The following is a 17,810-nucleotide window of genomic DNA, read 5'->3' as shown; positions in this document are numbered from 1 at the left end:
GGTACTGGTGGCCCAAACTCCCACCCCACCCGCACACCCGCCCCCCACCCCTACCGTGGACTCATTCTTAAATTTGTAACGCCTCCCGACGTCTGGTCTTCATTCTCATATTTCTCTGTCTCTCCTGTTTCTCGCATGTCTCAGGCGGAGGCGGGTCAGTACAAATGTCAGCTCTCTGAACAGAGCAGCCGACTGAAGGAGGCCCAGGTCAGTGCCCGGCAGCAGGATGAACAAATCAGAGAGCTTCAGCGGCTGATGGGCGGGATGGAACAGGAGAGCTCCGCCTTGAGGGAGGAGCTTCTCACCAAGGAGGCAAAGCTTCTGCAACTGCAGGAACTGAAGGAGGAGGGTCAAGCCAATCGGGAGAGGTGAGGGTCCCTGGAGAGGGTCATGCTCTACTCCACAGGTGCTGCATTCAGACGCCGTGCTGGTTTAACAGATGGTGCAGGTCAACTGGCTGGTTTTGAATCAAACTATTATAATTTATTATTATTTATTTAAGTGTCTAAACCAAAATTTTTGTGGAGATGTTTTTGTTGAAAGGTGAAATGCTCTGCTAACTTTTATTAAACCGTTGTATCTTTGCTATTGTTTAGCTGTTGAGAGCAGGATGGTCCATGAGTTGTAGGGCCTAGGCCTAACCCTAACCCTAGAGCAGTGTTGGTAATGGGAGTACCATGTGTTCTCCAGACTAGAGGAGCTGGAGAAGGAGAACGCCATTGTGAAGGAGAAACTCCATCACCTGGACGACATGCTCAAGAGCCAACAGAGGAAACTCAGACAGATGATCGAGCAGGTACTAACACACAAACACACGCGCGCACACACACACGCATGCATATACATGCGCACACACGTGCACGTACGCACACACATACATATATACCCTGACCTGCAATTTCCTTCGGGATCAATAAAATGTTATCTTATACACATGCGCGCATGCGCACGCACATCCATACATCACACACACACACACACACACGGATGCATACACATTGAATTGACACATTGACACATTGATAACTTTTAGGTTTTTTTTACCCCTATAGCTGCAGAATTCTCGTATGCTGATTCAGGAACGAGATCGTGCCATCAAAGAATTGGAAGAGAAAGTGGCCTTCCTTGAGGCAGAGGTAAGTGAGCAAACACACACACACACACACACACACACACACACACACAATTCTTTGGTATTTCCCTTTCTGTATTAATTATATAATTCACTCACCCATACAGAACAGACAGATGCGGGATCAGATCGACTACTTCCTCGATGGCCAGAGGTCAACCTCACAGCTGACATCCGATCGCAATGCTCAAATTGTTTACAGGTAACACACACTAACACGCAAACCCACATGCACGTCAAGTTCTTCTTTCCATAACACAAGGGACACTCAGGAATGCCCCCCGCGCTAACGATGACTGTGTCCTGTGCAGCAAACCACTGAAGCCATCCACGCAAAGCAGTAAGAGTCTGCCCTTCATCAAAGTCATAGAGATCAAATCGTGAACACTGCTATGGCAACACTGACGATGCTGCAACTGCAGCACAACCCTCCACCATCGCCTTGACGCCCCGTCACCTTGACGCCCCATTCTATAGACTCCGCATAGCAGCTGATCGGCACGATAGCTTTGACAACCGACCGACTAAAGATGCTCACCACCGCACCCCATCGTTGTGTTCCACAGCAAATCCCTTTAACACACCTGTACAGAAGTTTGGTTGTGGATTAACGTGAATAGACGTAGTCTTGGTGTCGGTTTCCATGTATCGTGGGTGTTTTTGAATGTGCTAAAGTTCAAACAAACTGAGTGTGTGGTTAAGAGCTGAGGCATATTCTGTTAAAATGAAGTGAAATGGTGAAATAGCTCAACCTAAATACTAAGTTAATCCACACATGGCCACTAGAGCGAACAGAGACTGTGGGTTCTGTTTTCCTTGGAGTCGGGCCCTGTGATTGAGATAGAACAGATCATGGCATTTGATACCCGCTCTGTCAATACGGCAGTAGGCATTAAACATTAATAACAAAGCAGTTTACAGGAGCTCAGGCAACTGGAAGCTCTTCCAGAGGCACAGAGGTTTCAGCGAAGGAGTGAATCTGTGTAAATCCACAAGCTCTGTTCTCGTAATGAAGGAACACTTGGGATAGGGTGTAGGGGTTAGTGTTGGGGTTTAGGATTAGTGTTGCCCACAGATAGGGTTAGGGATTAGGGGTTAGTGTTGCCCACAGATAGGGTTAGGGATTAGGGGTTAGTGTTGCCCACAGATAGGGTTAGGGATTAGGGGTTAGGGTTGCCCACAGATAGGGTTAGGGATTAGGGGTTAGTGTTTAGCATCCTAGCTGCAGGTGTGACTGTCAGCGGGCAACAGTCCATATTCTAATTTTAGTGTCCAGGTCCTTAAATTAACTCACTAAACCCAAACAAGTTATTGAAATGATCTCGCTAAACCTGCAGGTGAGTGCACAGGTTAGTACAGCAGACACGAATAGCGGGGAAACAACAGCTTGTTTACGCATGCCACCATGGTAACCCGCGGCAATGATACCGTGCCATTTGTTTTGCTGTGTTGAGAACCAGACTGTCAGTTGTGTTAGGTTTCAGCCTTTGGTGTGCCAGGGGCTGGTTCTCCAGGTTCTGACCACACCTAATGTCACCTCGTATACTTCTCAAATGCACATCGACTGAAACTAAAGTCAGCTTTTGACTAGTCTTGTAATTGAGGTACAAGTAAGGTGCAAGTAAATCATGCCCCCATCAGAATACAGTGGTTGCTCTCACTAATAGTATGGTGGTAATAATTTAGTATGGTGGTAATACATTGTTGTACTGAAAAGTTTATTCATTTCAGTTTTCTGGCGTTTCATCTGGATTTTGTACATACTTTTCCTTTTTTTCTTCTTTTTGCATTTTTCTTCTAAAATGACTCGTGTTCCTTCTGCAGACTGTTCTGTTATTTAATATTAAAACTATTTTTGTAGTGAAACGTTTGACTGCTTTTAGAATTGGTATTAAATGCAACACGTATTTATATAGGATGAATTTTGTAAATATTTTAATAAAGTGATCTGAAAAGCTTTGCGTGTGTGTTTCTTCCCACAGTGCCGGGCTGCACTGGTCCCATGGTGTTTGTGTAATGTACACTGTTGATTTCTGATACTCCACTACTGTTTGACATGGGCCCACCCAACTACCCTGAGAATCCGACTCCACCACTCAAGATACCTAAATGTCCCAGCTAGGATTCCATAGATTAGGCTTTGTGCATGCACGCATGCAAACACACCAATTTTTAAAATAAAAGTCCTAGTATAAATAAATATATCTATATATCTAAATATAACTGTCCTTTCTTTAACTGTGAGGTAATAGAAGAAAGTATTGACAAATAATTCTCGACAAACTTCATTGAGACAACAGTCCAGCTATAAAAATCGGAATCGTATTCATGGGACAATGGTTGTGAACTCTGTATTAGGATGACAGTGCCATCTAGTGGTTAAGAAAGCTTCCTACATCCAAGTTCAGAAATTTTTTGGATACACCCATGTAAATAATGTTGACTAGCAGAACCACTACAAAAGCACTTCAGTGCAACACACACTTTGAGTGGAGGCCGAGGACTTAAATTATTACGGCAGAAAAACAGAAGCAAACTGGGCTGAATAGTTTTATGGGGAGATCAGTGTTAGCAACTCCAGCTGTGAGCTACACAGTACATTCCCCTATCACGCATTGTAACAAAGAGCACTTTAAACACACATATGTACAGTCATCCATTAGGGGGCGCCGCAAGCCTCTTCTTGTCTTCCGAGGATAAGTGGTAACCACAGGGCATTCTTGAAGAAAAGTTATCAGTAAAGAAATCCCTTGGTTGGTGTTATCTCAGCAGATTCCCTGCTAATCTGGAAGTTCTGGTTTTCACTGGTATCATTTTTTCTCTCTGTCAACTCCTAAGATTTCTTGGCATCATCTCTTGGTCACAGGTCCCACAGGCAGCTTTGACAAAGGAATGCTGAGAAATACTGGCAGTGAAGTATCTGGTGTACTCACTACAGGTGTAACACGGATACAAATGCATTTTCACCAGCAATTTCCATATTAAAAGCTTTTACACCAAGACTCACAAGGAGGAGCTTTCAGAGTATCCCTCTCTCTCTGTAAGAAACTCATCAGTGCCTTTCACAGATTTCATCCACGCTTCAACAGCCTCAGGTAATCGAGACTTAACAATCTCATTCTATTCAATTCATCTCATTTCATTTCATTTCTCGCCACCCGCAGCATCATCGCTACACGTCACAGGAAGCGGTCTCCCAAAATATCGCTCTTCCGTGTTTTCTCTGGGCTTGGTCGGGGCACCTACAGCGTGCTCTCCAGCGTGTTGTAGTTGTCCTTGAAGTTCTTGAGCTCCAGGAAGTGTTTGGGCCTCTTGCTTCGCTGGCCAGATGAGGGCAGGTACGTCACCTGGATGGTGGAGGCTGAGGACGGGCCCGGCGAGCTGGTCAGGTCCTTGGCTGCCGACTGGTGCTGTAGGCTCAGGCTGCTGGAGCTGGAGTGGACCTTCACACTGGGAGAACGAGAGAGAGAGAGAGAGAGAGAGAGAGAGAGAGAGAGAGAGAGAGATGAGAGACGGCACCAGTGTGAGTGGATCAGGGGAGGGGAAGAAGCGGAAGTGCAATGCACTCACATGGCGGTGAGCTCAGCCAGGTCTTCTTTGTATTTTAGAAGTTCGACTTCGCCAAATGGCTGCAGAACAGAAAACAAAAAGCCTTCAGCTACGGTCCCTTTACTGGTCGAGGCATCCACGTGTGGGCCGTGTTTTCACTCACCCTAGTGCCCTGGCGGGCGCCGTCGTAGCCCTGCAGCAGACGCTCGATCAGGCTGCTGTAGGTGCTCCTGAGTGGCGAGATGGAGGTTCGCAGCTCCATCAGCCAGCTCTTATAGCGCCGGCCCGTCACAGCAGAGCTGCTGCAGCCCAGCTCACAGCACAGGACGTCTGGGGGGGGGGCAGGAAAGAGTCAAGAGACGGAAAGCACAGCCAAAAGGTTTTCTATACACTGCACATTTAAGATTTAAAGAGAATATCTAATATCATGACGGATCATGAACTTCCATTGACTGCATTAAAAGCAGCAGTTAAAACCACAATGATCAAGTCTAACAAAGACTTCTTACCTGTGTCTCTAATGGCATCCAGAACTTGCATTCTGTACAGGTAGTTATAACAGCCTGCAGACATGAATATTTTTTATATTTCCATGCTGTGGTGAACGTGAATGTTGATCAGGAAGTCTTTAACCAAAACACTGTCCAGCACGGCTCTCTGTGATGGAGATGCCCGACAAATATCACACAAACTGAATTAAAGTTTTTATGCTTTCTCAGTCTCACCATTCTGGCCACGGTGCTTCAGCCGGTCGTCATCCTCCGACAGTAGACGTGGTTCATAGCGGATGTCGTTAACTTTAGACAGACGAGAGTCGATCTTTTCCCTCAGGCCCTGGGGAAGGGTTACACGTCCGTGTTAACACGACGCCTGACAGGACAGACAGCACCAGACGGGCTCGCTCGGCCTCACCTTGGGGGCGCTGTGGCCCACGGGCGCGTGGGGGCCTCGGCGCGACTTCACGGCGAAGCGCATAATCTGCCTCTTCACGAAGATGAAGAGCAGCACAAAAATCTGGAGAGATCGGACAGAACATCAGACACAGAGCAATTAAGGTACATTTCCACTGGCGTGGACACAGAACACATAACATGGCATGGAGAGTTAGAATCCCGGTGTAATCCCGGTTTAATCCCAGTTTAATCCCGCTGTAATCCCGGTTTAATCCCGGTGTGTACGGTAGTCCGAAGACGGCGCGCTAGCTTAGCCTCTTAGCACAACAACGAACCACTTACCAGACTACCGTAGGCCATGACAAGTACTACATTTACGCCCGAAAAGGTAGTAGAGTCGGTATCCTTTTTGCTCATGTTTGCCTCTAAAAACAGAATACTGTAATGAGAAATGTTTAAAATTCATAAATATGCCATGACAGCAGCTGTGGCTCCAGGACCGGGCGTTCCCACTTTGTTGACAAATACATGATCATCCGGTCACGTGGTCGTCCGATTCGGTGTTCTCCGTTGTCGCCACCTGTCGGTCGGACTGAGGGTCGCCTCGATGAAAGCAGACTAAGCAGAATCACGCCAAAAAATTACCTGAATTAACATCTTACGCCAAAAACATAAATTCGATATATCAAAATATGAAATTTAATAAGTGCTAACGAGTTGTGACTCCTTTTGGGAGTTTCTTCCGGTTTCCTACTTGGCATTGTAAAAGTCTTATTTGATGTATTCAAACCATCTCAACCAGGGTGCGAATTATACAATGATAATTGGGGGGGTCAAGTTTTTTTCAGGGTGTAAATGAAAACCAGTACAGCGCAAGCGCGTGCTTCAGTAAACTGAAGTCTTACCATCCTTAAAGTGTCTTGCTTTCTTACTGTAATGTCTACAGCACGTAAATGATAAATCCATTACATCACCTGACCGATAATGAGTCAGGCAGGCAAACGCGAATGGCTATTAACACGCAATGGTATGATCCACTTTAGGGGTGCTTGAAATCGTATCAGAATATTCTTCCAGCCATAGACACTGCATTTTTTTTGTAGTATTTAACATTATTCGAACCCTGATCTCAACCATTTGGCCTTATTTGATTCTTTCAGCCTGATTGTGACCTCTACATAATACACTGCAGAAGTCTTTTTATCACTCAGAATGGGCTCAGTGTATTCATTGTGATTGCACTTTCATTTTATGCTAAAACCTCAAACCATCTTCCGCTCCTGCAGATGGCTGAGGAGCGGATGTGCAATAGAGGGGCTGTTCTGCTGTGACACAGCACAAAGCGCCCACTGAACTGTTTGTAGGTAACATTACTGGCCTCCTTAATAGTCCACTTACAACAAGAATAACAGGATGTAGATGTATGTATGTTACTGCATGAATGCTCATGTGTGTAGTTTGGGTATTATTAGTGCATCTAACATTGATTTTCCATCTCTGCAGATGACTGCAGTCTGAAGCCCATTTTTTGCTATTCCAGGAAGCCAAATAACAATTCTTCTTATCAGCGATGCAGCAGGCCACACAGGTAACAGAAAAAATGTTTTAACAGAGTCGGATGTGTGTGTGGGTGTGTGTGTGTGTGTGTGTGTGTGTGTGTGTGTGTGTGTGTGTGAGCGTGCTAGTGGACAGTGTGTATACAGTCAGGGTGTGTGTGTGTGTGTGTGTGTGTGTGTGTGTGAGAGAGGGAGAGAGTACTATGTGTTACAAATTGCACAACAAAGTGTGTCTTATTTATAACATTTGGAAAGTACTGTTTTTGTTTTAGTGTTTAGTGGTTTAGGGTTATATTGTAAATGTTAAATCACATCAGTCACAATGAGACATATTTAAACTTTGTATCCTTGAAGTCTAAAAAGTCACAGATATGAATTGATATAAAGGAACACTAATCTTCAGATCAGTCACTATGTTTCCTGACTGTCACACCGAGCTCCGCCTCCTCCTGTCTACCTCCTGTCTATCAGTGTCTATCAAGCCCCGCCTCCTCCTGTCTACCTCCTGTCTATCAGTGTCTATCAAGCCCCGCCTCCTCCTGTCTACTTCCTGTCTATCAGTGTCTATCTGTGCTATTGTTTTGCGGGCCTGTTTGTCCCTCCACCCTCTTATAATCGTTCAGCTCCTTCCTGTGTCTTGTTCTTGGCTGGTTATTGAGTGTATTGACTGTACATATTCTCGAGAGTGTTATGAGCAGGTCTGACATCTTTCTTGTGACTGTAAGCTCTGTGTCTGTTTATCATCTCCCAGTTTATGTTGTTTAGTCTGTCTGGTTTTCCTTTGTTTACTTTATAATGAATCTATGAATCTAGGCTATGTCACCCTGGCTTGTCACCCCGACTCTGTTTGTGGATTTGCCTGTAATACACACACACACACACACACACACACACACACACACACACACACACACACATTATTATATTTATGATTTATTATATATATATATATATATATATATATATATATATATATATATATATATATATATATATATATATATATATATATAATGTAATACACCTCATATACATATATATGATAATGTAATACACCTCATATACGCCCCCAGCATTACACCAACAAGACATCAAACAAGTGGTTCAACCTGAATAATAATCTCTGCTAACTCAAAATACTGTTTTCACATTTTAATTCTTACATTCCTCCATTGTATTGTTTAATGAAATGTTTCTGGGTGCAACTTTTTTTGTTTAAATTTCTTTAGCGTTAATCTGTGTGGTAACTTTCATTATTTGTGTACTTTTATTTCAGCTTTGTGTACTATAGTAATGTATAAAGTGTGCACTCAAATAGAAGGAAACTGAAGAAACTCATATATGGAAGGAAACCTGAGTTGCAGTGGCCAATGATTTCTCACAGTTACACACAAACGTAAGACGTTATATGACATGAGCGTCTCTAGGGAGGAAACCACGTCTTGCTTCATTTGATTATTGTGGGGAACTGTGTGTAATCGTTATTTGACACATGATTTAGGCACCCACAGTTAACACAAATGTGTCAGAGCTTTCAATGTCTAAATTTCAGACAAACAAAATAGGTTTGTTTCATTCTCGAAAACAACTCTACAGACCTCATTGCCATCAAATCATTGCTAGGCCCTAGCCCTAACCCTAACCCTAACCCTAACCTCTGGCCCTGGAGGGACTACAACACAGTTTGGTGACCTTCCTGCTCTGACCCCCTTCCAAACCCTGGTAACTAATTAACGTATTGAATCAAGTGTATCTGTGTTCATAACCATCTCTTTTAACTCTCTGCCACCAAAATCACAAGGTTTATTTTTAAACTGTTTAATGATACTCCTTAATATACAACTGATTGAATCAGACCAAACATACAGTTGTTGAACTGTGTCCATTCTTTATTGTGTGCCTTGTTTTAAGGGAAAATACCATTGCTTCAATAAATATATCATGCATTCGAACCGACGTGTCATTGTAGTAAAAAGTGTCCAGACACTTGAGTGACATGATGATCCAGTTTACCTCAGATCTACTGATCAGAGATCCAGAATCTGCTGATTCAAGCTCAAGTTCACAATGTTGGGGCTGGGAATGCTGGGAAAACTGAGTAACTCCCATTTGTTTTTTGTGTTGGTCAAAGGAAGTTAACCCTAGGGTAACCTAACCCTAACCCTAGGATAACCTATATCTAGGGTAACCTAACCCTAGGGTAACCTAACCATAACCCTAGGATAACCCTATCTCTAGGGTAACCTAACCCTAACCCTAGGGTAACCTAACCATAACCCTAGTCTGTAGTTTGTAATCTGTAGTCTGTAAGCCACTGTAACTGAACACTGAGACAATGACACTGCAGGATTTGACCTGTTCTGGGCCAGAAATGCAGAACAGAAATTGGGAGCAGAAAAGCTTCAGTGTACATAGAGAAACATTTTATGTGATCACTTTAAGATGCACACACAGGTGCATGTGTCTGAAAGTGAGTTGAAAAGGGAAGAGTGAGAGGAAAGAGAGTGTGTATCTCTGCCCTAACACACACGTGTGCACACACACACACACACACACACACACACACACACACACACACACACACACACAGACAGAAGGAAGAAAGGGAAGTTAGAGGTAAAGTGTACCAGTGAGAGTGGGTGGGTGAGGGTGAAGGTGAAGAACCAGTCAGGCAAGTTCACAGACGCATAAAACAGAAAGAATGAGAGAAAGAGACGGAGTCTGAGAGGGGCAGACAGAGGGAGAGTAGGGCACCACCACCATAGCCAGCGCGCTACCAAGGTACGTCCCCCCCCCCACTCCATATGAGGGCAAATGCTTGATCGGGTAAGGACGCAAACGTATCTGTTGTGCAGTGTGGGAGTATATGGCGCATATATGTTCAGTGAGTGCCCTGCAGGAACAGGTGCTGCTGTAATCCAACACTCACCTGTTCCCTCACCTGAGTGGCAGTGTTGCTGTCACACGGGTGAAACGCACTTAATCTGAGCGTCGGGCAGCTCCTGGTCTTTGATCTTTCTGCTCTGTGCTGTTCTCAAGCGGATGCCTGCGTTCTCCTGTCCTTTGTCAGAAGTCACTTTAATTCTTCAGTCAGTCTGGTTGACGTCGTCTCTCTGTGCCGGGGTGTTGGCTTCTCTGAATGGCTGCACACACCTCTTCTGTGCTACACCCCCCCCCCCCCCCCCCCCCCAACCTTACACGCACCTGCAGGGTTTCACCCTCTTTTATTTGATTTGGCAATACAAAACTCCTGACCTATATTTTATCGGCTGGACTGAACATGAAGACCTGTTGTTGCCACAGTGTGGCTGATGTACATGAGGCTCAAGTACATTAGGACGTTCTGTGTAGTTTGCATATAAAGGCTGTTTTTGGATGGGTGAGTGCCTTATCTGTTGATTTACAATCGCTGTCTCATGCATTGCTTGTCTTGCTGTGCAAATCATGCTCTGACTTTGCCCTGCTGTCTGGGATTATCTGATCCGAACAATATACAATATAATGTGTGTTTCGCATGTGCTGGTCTGTGTGACTCCTGTGTCACACATGTGGGACAAATGGTGATTGTTAGTGTCTGCTACGTCACAGTAGATGTGAATCCATTACAGGCGCATGAGTAATTAGCATGTATGTATTTCTTTCCCGTTCCAACACAATGTGGTTTCGGTCCGGATTGCAGTTTGGTGTGTTTGACCTGTTACTGCCTGCAGATCAGGTTTTCAATGAGCTCGACGAGGACTATGTGAAGTTAGTGTAGTGTACACATACCTGGAAGTTTGAGCTACAGGGCTGATGAGATACTGAATAAATTAGCATTGTGTGTTGCATTTTGAGATGTTCAGACAGCTTCAGGTCTTAGGTTTGCTGTGGTAGGTGGGTTTTCTGGATGGTTTGTTGTTCTCAATTCTCAAAAATCCTTAAAAGCTTCTGTGTCCTTTCTGCTTTTCTTTGTTAATGTGATTTAGCTGTCATTTCAATCATAATCTCCTATCTCCTATGTACTCCAGTTATAATACACTTATTACAGAATTACAAGTAAAAAATTGATATTGTTTGTTGTTGCTTTTTTAGGATTTTGAAGATTAAGCTGACAGAGCCAGTGGCAGAACAAGAGGCAGTGAGTCATAAAGTCAATCGGCCACCGGCCAACAGCAGAGGAGCAGACGGACTGTAGCTGGGCTGCTTAGCCAATCAGACCACAAAAACACAAGCAGCTGAACAGCAACAACGGACACAAAAACACAGCAATGCAAAACCAGCATGTAACCCATGTAGGGTTAGGTTACCCTAGGGTTAGGGTTAGGTTACCCTAGGGTTAGGGTTAGGTTACCCTAGGTTAACAGACAGACAGCAACGTTTGTGAGTTTCAAGGCCACATGGGAAGATCGGGATTTGCTGTTTACAGTTTGACAGTTTGACAGTTTATGGACATCTTCTGAGTTTTGCAAGACTTCTCAAGTCGCAGATCTATGAGAGGATCTTTTTGTTCCATTTTTTTCTGTATGGATTTCTTAGAAAAACTGCAATGGCAACACTTCATGGATACTTTTCATTACATCGTCTGGTTTGAATTACATAGTTGACAGGCAACCTATACTGGAAATGGTTATCCAAAGCTTCTTCTGTTACAAAAATATGGAATGGTTACATTGTGCCTTATTCTAGGAGAATGGATATGTCTTCTGGATCCTCTCCTCAATACTGTGCAAATATATCTGGAACAGTCTCAGCTGGAAATACAAAACCCTCAAACGGTTCTGAGGAAGAAAGCCAGAGTAAATGGCAGACAACCCCTGTGCACTCTTCCGCTGTTAGGTTCAAAATCCGCTCAGCCAAGGAGAGGAAGCAGACGGCCAAACCTGACAAGAATCTGAGAGTAATGCACGGTACTCCGGAGGACGAGGTGGCGGACCGGTTGAGTGAGGCCAGGGACCAAGCACCCAGGGTCCAGCCCCATTCGCCATCACCTCCAGGCCCAGAACTGCCTTCAGGCTCTGGGAGAAGCAATGTCTTGCTAGGACCAGAATGTGTTGAGAGCCCAAGCCCCACAGAGAGGGGAAGACCAGTGTGGAGAGAAGCGGGTCTGATCAACAGAAGCCAGAGTGTAGGCTTGCGAGGGAAAGGGGAAGAGAAGAACGAGACGGTGACAATGAGGAATACTCAAGACTTCGTCGCACGCTCTGCGAGGTGTTCAGAGAGTTCTGAGATAAAGGCGACACCCAGGCGCTCAAACTCAATTGAGCTGCTCAGCCCCTCCAACAGCATATCAATAAGAATTCAAGCGTACGGACAAGGAAAGCAAGACAGCAGCAGAACCCAGAATCCTTCAGCAGCTTCAGAACCTTCACCCACGAGAACAAGCCAGGCAGCTCTGGGGCTAGGGTTCCAGGCAGCTCAGGGGCTAGGGTTCCAGGCAGCTCAGGGGCTAGGGTTCCAGGCAGCTCAGGGGTTAGGGTTCCAGGCAGCTCAGGGGCTAGGGTTCCAGGCAGCTCAGGGGCTAGGGTTCCAGGCAGCTCTGGAACGAACCAGTGGGGGTCAGTCCCTCCCATCCAGACTGCAGCCAAAGCAAAGACGGAGTGGCATGCAGGAGGGGACCAGTCCTCTGGGTTACGCTGGGACAAGTCCCACGCTTAATCAGCCAGAGTCTCGGATTGGGGGACCAAATGTAAGTGAGGTAACAGGAAACCAAACTATACTGGATCGAATTGGGAAGCTCTACGGTTTGAATTCAACAGAGCTCAATAGAGACTCAAATTCTAGAGACTCGGACTCTAGAGACTCGGTCTGTGCAAAACGCAGGTCTGCTACAGTGGAAGATTGGCTTCACAGCTCAGAAGGTACTGATTCAAATTCAAATCACAGTAGGTCTAACATCGCCTCCACGTTTGGGTCATCATCCTCATCCTACATCAGTCAGCGGAGGATGGCGTCATACGATGCAGACAAATGTGGAACTTTCCCAAGAACATTTTCCAAAGTGGAAAGAATGAATATTAGCCCTGTGCCAGACACCTCGTCTATTTTACCTAACAGGAATGATGGAAAAAATGCCTTATCCAACATGTCAGGGTCTCCAGTAATGCCACGTTTTGAAGATAGAAAAGATGTAACATGTTTAACCACCCAAAGAAGTGAAGGGCATCGTAGCTCAAAGGGTGGAGAGCTGGCGGGACTGGAAACCTCTCTGGACCAGGTCAAAAACACCAGACAAGAAATGAAGAAGGACTCACAGAAAACGAGTAAAAGCCCAACACATGTCAATGATGGGGAATCAAGTCCAAGAAAGCCACTTGGACTCCATGGACCACAGGAACCACATTTACTTGATAAAGGTCAAGCTAGACCACAGTTATCCAGAAGTATGACAGTAGATGATTCAAAGTATAGAAAGAATGAGGAGGTTTTGGAAGTTCGCTCATTAACCATTCCAAGAAAGAAAAGAGAGAGCGTGTTAGAGAAATTTAGAGCACCATCCATCGATTCAGTGCGAAGCACAATTCACAAATTTGAAGCTCTTGCCCAACAAAACCAGAGTCCAAAAATGGACCTGCCTCCCAGAAGGGCCTTTTCAGTTACAGAAAAGTCTAAACTGATGCCAGGAATAAAGAAGAGCAATTCAGATAAATCATTAAGTGGATTTATGAGTGCATATAATCTGACAGGAGACTTCTTCAGTAAGAGTGAAGTCAGTGAAGAGGTAGCAGGCACACAAAAACTAAAAGAGTCCATCCAAATAACAGCAACAGATAAAGTACGCTCAACAGTGAAAACCCACAGCACAGCAGGTTATAAACAAGAGCATGAAAACAATGAGACTGTAGAACTATTGGACGTAATTCCATCCGAACAGAGTGTCAAGGTCATAGACACTATTAAGGATGATATCAAGACTTCTATGATTAATAGGCAACGGGATGAGCTAGATTTCTCAAAAACTAGCCATCAGGTCATGGAAGACATGGACTCAGCAGAAGAACAACTGAGAAATGACCTTAGTGCTACAAGCTCAAAAAGTTCAAACAGTAAATCCAGTAGGAGCAATTATGTGTCCCGCCTTAATCTTAGTGACTTTTATAAATCAGAGGGCAAGTGTTCATTAGAGAGCCAAGATCTCACACGCACTGATCGTCCTCTGAAAACCAACCTGCAAAATGGTCCAAGGGATTCTGAAGATGAATCATCCAACTGTGCTTCAGGAGTGCCTGATTCAGCAATACCCACCTTAACGAATGGAGCATTATTAAGAGCTTATAGCCCTCGTTTGGTTCCTCTTGGTTCTCCAGAAGTCCATCCTGTGGAAATCATTCCTGCATCTCCCCCTGATCTCAGCAATATTGGTACCAGAATTAGAAATGAAAACATTTCTAGATGGATCACAGATGAAGTTGATGGTGTTATTGGTATTGATGGTGATGAGGAGGAAACAGAGAGAGGATATGACTCTGACTCAGGAGAATCATCAGTAACCATCACAAGCAACATGAGCCAGTCAGATCACAGGAGTTTTTCTTTAAGGTATGATATTGCAGGGTTAGGGTTGGAACAAAGGCAGTGCTAGCTGGGTGGAGGGGTGTGTGTGTGTGTGTGTGTATGGGACTGCAGTATATACTGCCATCTTGTGGTAAAATATAAAATGCTGTGGTCAACAGAGGCTGCGGGCTGGAAATTTTGAACACAAGCCAGTGAAAATTTGAATGCGGGCTGCATTTGGTCTGTTGGCCGCACTTTGGACACCCCTGATATAGAGTTTAAACTGACTGCCCCCCCCCCCCCCCCCCCCAATATGCCACAGTTGTTTTTGTTCTCTCTACTCCTTAACTGAATTTGGTCCATTTTCCTGGTCTGTCTTGTCAGTTTTGTGGACCTGTGTAATCTGGGTGGGCTGGACTGTCTGCCCTCGGCTGGCGGCCGGGCAAAGGACGAGGAGATGTGGATGTCCAACCGGTCTGCCTCTTTGAGCTCAGACGCCTCCATCCTGTCCTGCGTGACACTGCTTGGCACGGAGGAGTTGGACTGTCTGCTGGACGATGTCAGGGGACTAGGAAATGACACTTTAGAGGTACTTTCATGTCAGATTCACATCAGTTCATCTTCAATAATAGTTTCAATTTTGTATTTTTTGAAAACTGAAATAATGAGCTTGGCTACATTCGGTGGCCAGCGTGAGAGATTATAGATTGGGGCTTATGACAAAAAGTGATTTACGACTTTCACCTCTAGTTGACACCCCCCCTCCACCCCCCCCCCCCCTCACCCTCCACCCCCACCCTCCCCCCAACCACCCCCCTCCGCCCCTCCACCCCCACCCTCCCCCCAACCACCCCCCTCTGCCCCTCCATCCCAACTCATGACATCATCATCACATTAATCACGTCAAGACGACCAAAGAGTATTAAGTTGTGCTTTGAAATTTTGCTTGATAAGGTTAATTAAAACATTATTTTTGATCTTCTTTGATGTTGACTCTCCGGGGCCGTATAACCCTAGACACCTGCGACACACACACATAAACAAACACGTGCACAAACCCTAGTCGCACAGACCAGCGCTAAAAGATAGGCATCTCAGACACACACACACCCGTAGTCTCACACACACACACACACACACACACACACCCACTCCCCTGAACAGAACAACGCACACACCCGTAGTCACACACACACACACACACCCTGAACAGAACAGGAGGATCTCAGACACACACACACACACACACACCCACTCCCCTGAACAGAACAGCACACACACACACACACACACATACATACCCCCTAGTCACACAGACCGCGCACGCGCACACAAATATGCTTACTTTGAATAACTTCAAGCAGTTAACAAAACTCTGATGAACCAATGAAGAGGCATTCTCAACAGACCAATCCGGGGTGCGTGTTTAGCGCGCTAGCATTTAAAGGGAGAGAGGGGAAACGTTTCCTTGAGGAGTCACCATGCAGTCTATGGTGGTATTGTCCATACAAACCATTTTTTCCTGAGAGAGGCCTCATACTGACTTAAAGCTGTAACTCTGAGGGTCCTCGGTGTCTCAGACACACATTCTCTATATGACCTTGGCGCCTTTCTCCAATGAATTAACCCCCCTGTCACTGATTACAGAGCATATACCCAGGTCTCCCATACACATGCACACACACACACACACACACACACACACACTCACACACAAACACACATACATGCATACATGCATACACACACACACACACACACACACACACACACACACACACACACACACACACACACATACATGCATACATGCATACACACACACACACACACACACACACACACACACACACGCATGCATACACACACAGACACACACACAGAGTAATATATCAAAATACATCTCCCCCACGTTAAAGAAATGTACAAAAAGGTGCTTCTAGCATCGTAGGAAGTTAGATGTTTCACTCGCGTGACCAGGACCCGTCCAAGCAAGCAAGCCGACATTTAATATGAACGCGTCTCGAGCAGGAGGTAAGACTTTGGAGTTATTTTGAATGTATTAAATTACTATAGTATTATTATGAAAGTAATAAAACGTAGCTAAACCTTAAATGTACTCATTTAAACATTTATACTATATTTCACAAATGATGTATAATAAGTTAACGTTATAATAAGTTAACACAATAATATGTATAATTATATGTATAATAAGGTAACACAATAAGTTAAAATTGCATATTGATTGAACGTTACATTTAAAACTGTCTTCCATGCAATGTAGGAGTTCAAAGAGCATATTGAATGAACCTCGGTTTTCACAGAAAACTTTCGTTAGTTATCCTACACTGCCATCTAGCGACCATTTAATGTAATGATTTCATAAAAAGATTTCTGAGAACGGTTTTCACAGAAAACTTCTATCATTCTTCCATTAGTTATCCTACACTGCCATCTAGCGACCATTTAATGTAATGATTTTATAAAAAAAGATTTCAGGTTTTGAAATGTTTTTCAGATAATTTCCTACCGAAATAATATATGTCTATTGTTCATAATATCTAGATAATGAAGATGAATTTGAATACCAAGAGATTTCATTATATACTGATCTGGACGTCGAACATATAGCGATTGTACATCCTTTTCGTGCATCTCCGGGTATGTTTTATTTTAATATTATTATTTTGAATCATTATTATTCTCATTTGACTAAATTATTCTCATTTGTCTAAATTTTTTCAAAGATGATGACATCATTAATCAAGCGATGAACGACTGGGAGCCCGCTCCAGCGTTAGAATCTCAGTCAGTAATTACTGAACAGGGTCCGAACCCTTGGGAAACGCTGTCTGAAGCCAGTTCTTTGCGTTTCGACAGTGGGGAACATGCTTCACCGCTCAGAGGACCTCCTCCGTCACGTACGTTTTTTGAATGTTTTACCGAACATGATGATGTGAAAAAAATGATTTCACAATTCGATAGTAAGATTGTTTACTCATCTGTACTTTAGCCGCCAGCGCAACTTCAAATCAGGAAGACGGAGCGGGTCATCTTCAGGAACATGAACCGAATCGATATGTCATGGAGGAGGAGGAGGAGGAGGACCTCATGACTGCTGATCTCATTCGAAGGGCAAGAGACGCTCTTGCAGCCGCTGAACATCTGAAAGTCGCGCGTATCCACGGTACGCAGAGCCAAGTGAAT

The 17,810-nt window shown here is 44.6% G+C and overlaps 3 protein-coding genes across 16 annotated transcripts in view; 2 read left to right on the top strand and 1 right to left on the bottom strand.

Moving 5' to 3' along the window:
• Window positions 1-3,091, top strand: part of tuft1a (tuftelin 1a) — a 15,098-nt gene extending 12,007 nt beyond the window's left edge. For both annotated transcript variants that reach the window (XM_076970114.1, XM_076970115.1), the window contains exons 7-12: window position 1; window positions 145-368; window positions 691-796; window positions 1,053-1,136; window positions 1,240-1,334; window positions 1,444-3,091. The exon at window position 1 is cut by the window's left edge and continues 110 nt beyond it. In XM_076970114.1, the coding sequence (XP_076826229.1) occupies window position 1; window positions 145-368; window positions 691-796; window positions 1,053-1,136; window positions 1,240-1,334; window positions 1,444-1,516 (583 nt within the window). In that variant the 3' untranslated portion in view covers window positions 1,517-3,091. The remainder of the gene's footprint in view (window positions 2-144; window positions 369-690; window positions 797-1,052; window positions 1,137-1,239; window positions 1,335-1,443) is intronic.
• A 575-nt stretch (window positions 3,092-3,666) lies between these two features.
• ltap1 (lipid transport auxiliary protein 1) lies at window positions 3,667-6,340 on the bottom strand. Its single transcript, XM_076970117.1, has 7 exons — window positions 5,917-6,340; window positions 5,594-5,695; window positions 5,407-5,515; window positions 5,191-5,244; window positions 4,845-5,011; window positions 4,703-4,761; window positions 3,667-4,582 (listed from the first exon to the last, which is right to left on the bottom strand). The coding sequence occupies exons 1-7, from the start codon at window positions 5,989-5,991 to the stop codon at window positions 4,375-4,377; spliced, it is 774 nt and encodes a 257-aa protein (XP_076826232.1). The 5' UTR covers window positions 5,992-6,340; the 3' UTR covers window positions 3,667-4,374.
• Window positions 5,604-17,810, top strand: part of LOC143473219 (uncharacterized) — a 31,797-nt gene continuing 19,590 nt past the window's right edge. The window contains exons 1-6 of one of the 13 annotated variants that reach the window (XM_076970113.1): window positions 5,604-5,736; window positions 6,861-6,934; window positions 7,078-7,162; window positions 11,202-12,567; window positions 12,640-14,645; window positions 14,985-15,189. In XM_076970113.1, coding sequence (XP_076826228.1) covers window positions 11,800-12,567; window positions 12,640-14,645; window positions 14,985-15,189 — 2,979 coding nt within the window. In that variant the 5' untranslated portion in view covers window positions 5,604-5,736; window positions 6,861-6,934; window positions 7,078-7,162; window positions 11,202-11,799. Of the gene's footprint in view, window positions 5,737-6,860; window positions 6,996-7,077; window positions 7,163-8,406; window positions 8,527-9,475; window positions 9,957-10,364; window positions 10,510-10,787; window positions 11,000-11,201; window positions 14,646-14,984; window positions 15,190-15,442; window positions 16,635-17,168; window positions 17,265-17,350; window positions 17,525-17,616; window positions 17,791-17,810 lie in introns of those variants that run through there. The other 12 variants (XM_076970105.1, XM_076970109.1, XM_076970103.1 and 9 more) reach the window with 12 other exon arrangements.

The sequence above is a fragment of the Brachyhypopomus gauderio genome, chromosome 13, assembly GCF_052324685.1.
Source record: "Brachyhypopomus gauderio isolate BG-103 chromosome 13, BGAUD_0.2, whole genome shotgun sequence".
NCBI classification, from domain to species: Eukaryota; Metazoa; Chordata; class Actinopteri; order Gymnotiformes; family Hypopomidae; genus Brachyhypopomus; species Brachyhypopomus gauderio.
This window is presented reverse-complemented; position numbering and strand designations above follow the sequence as displayed.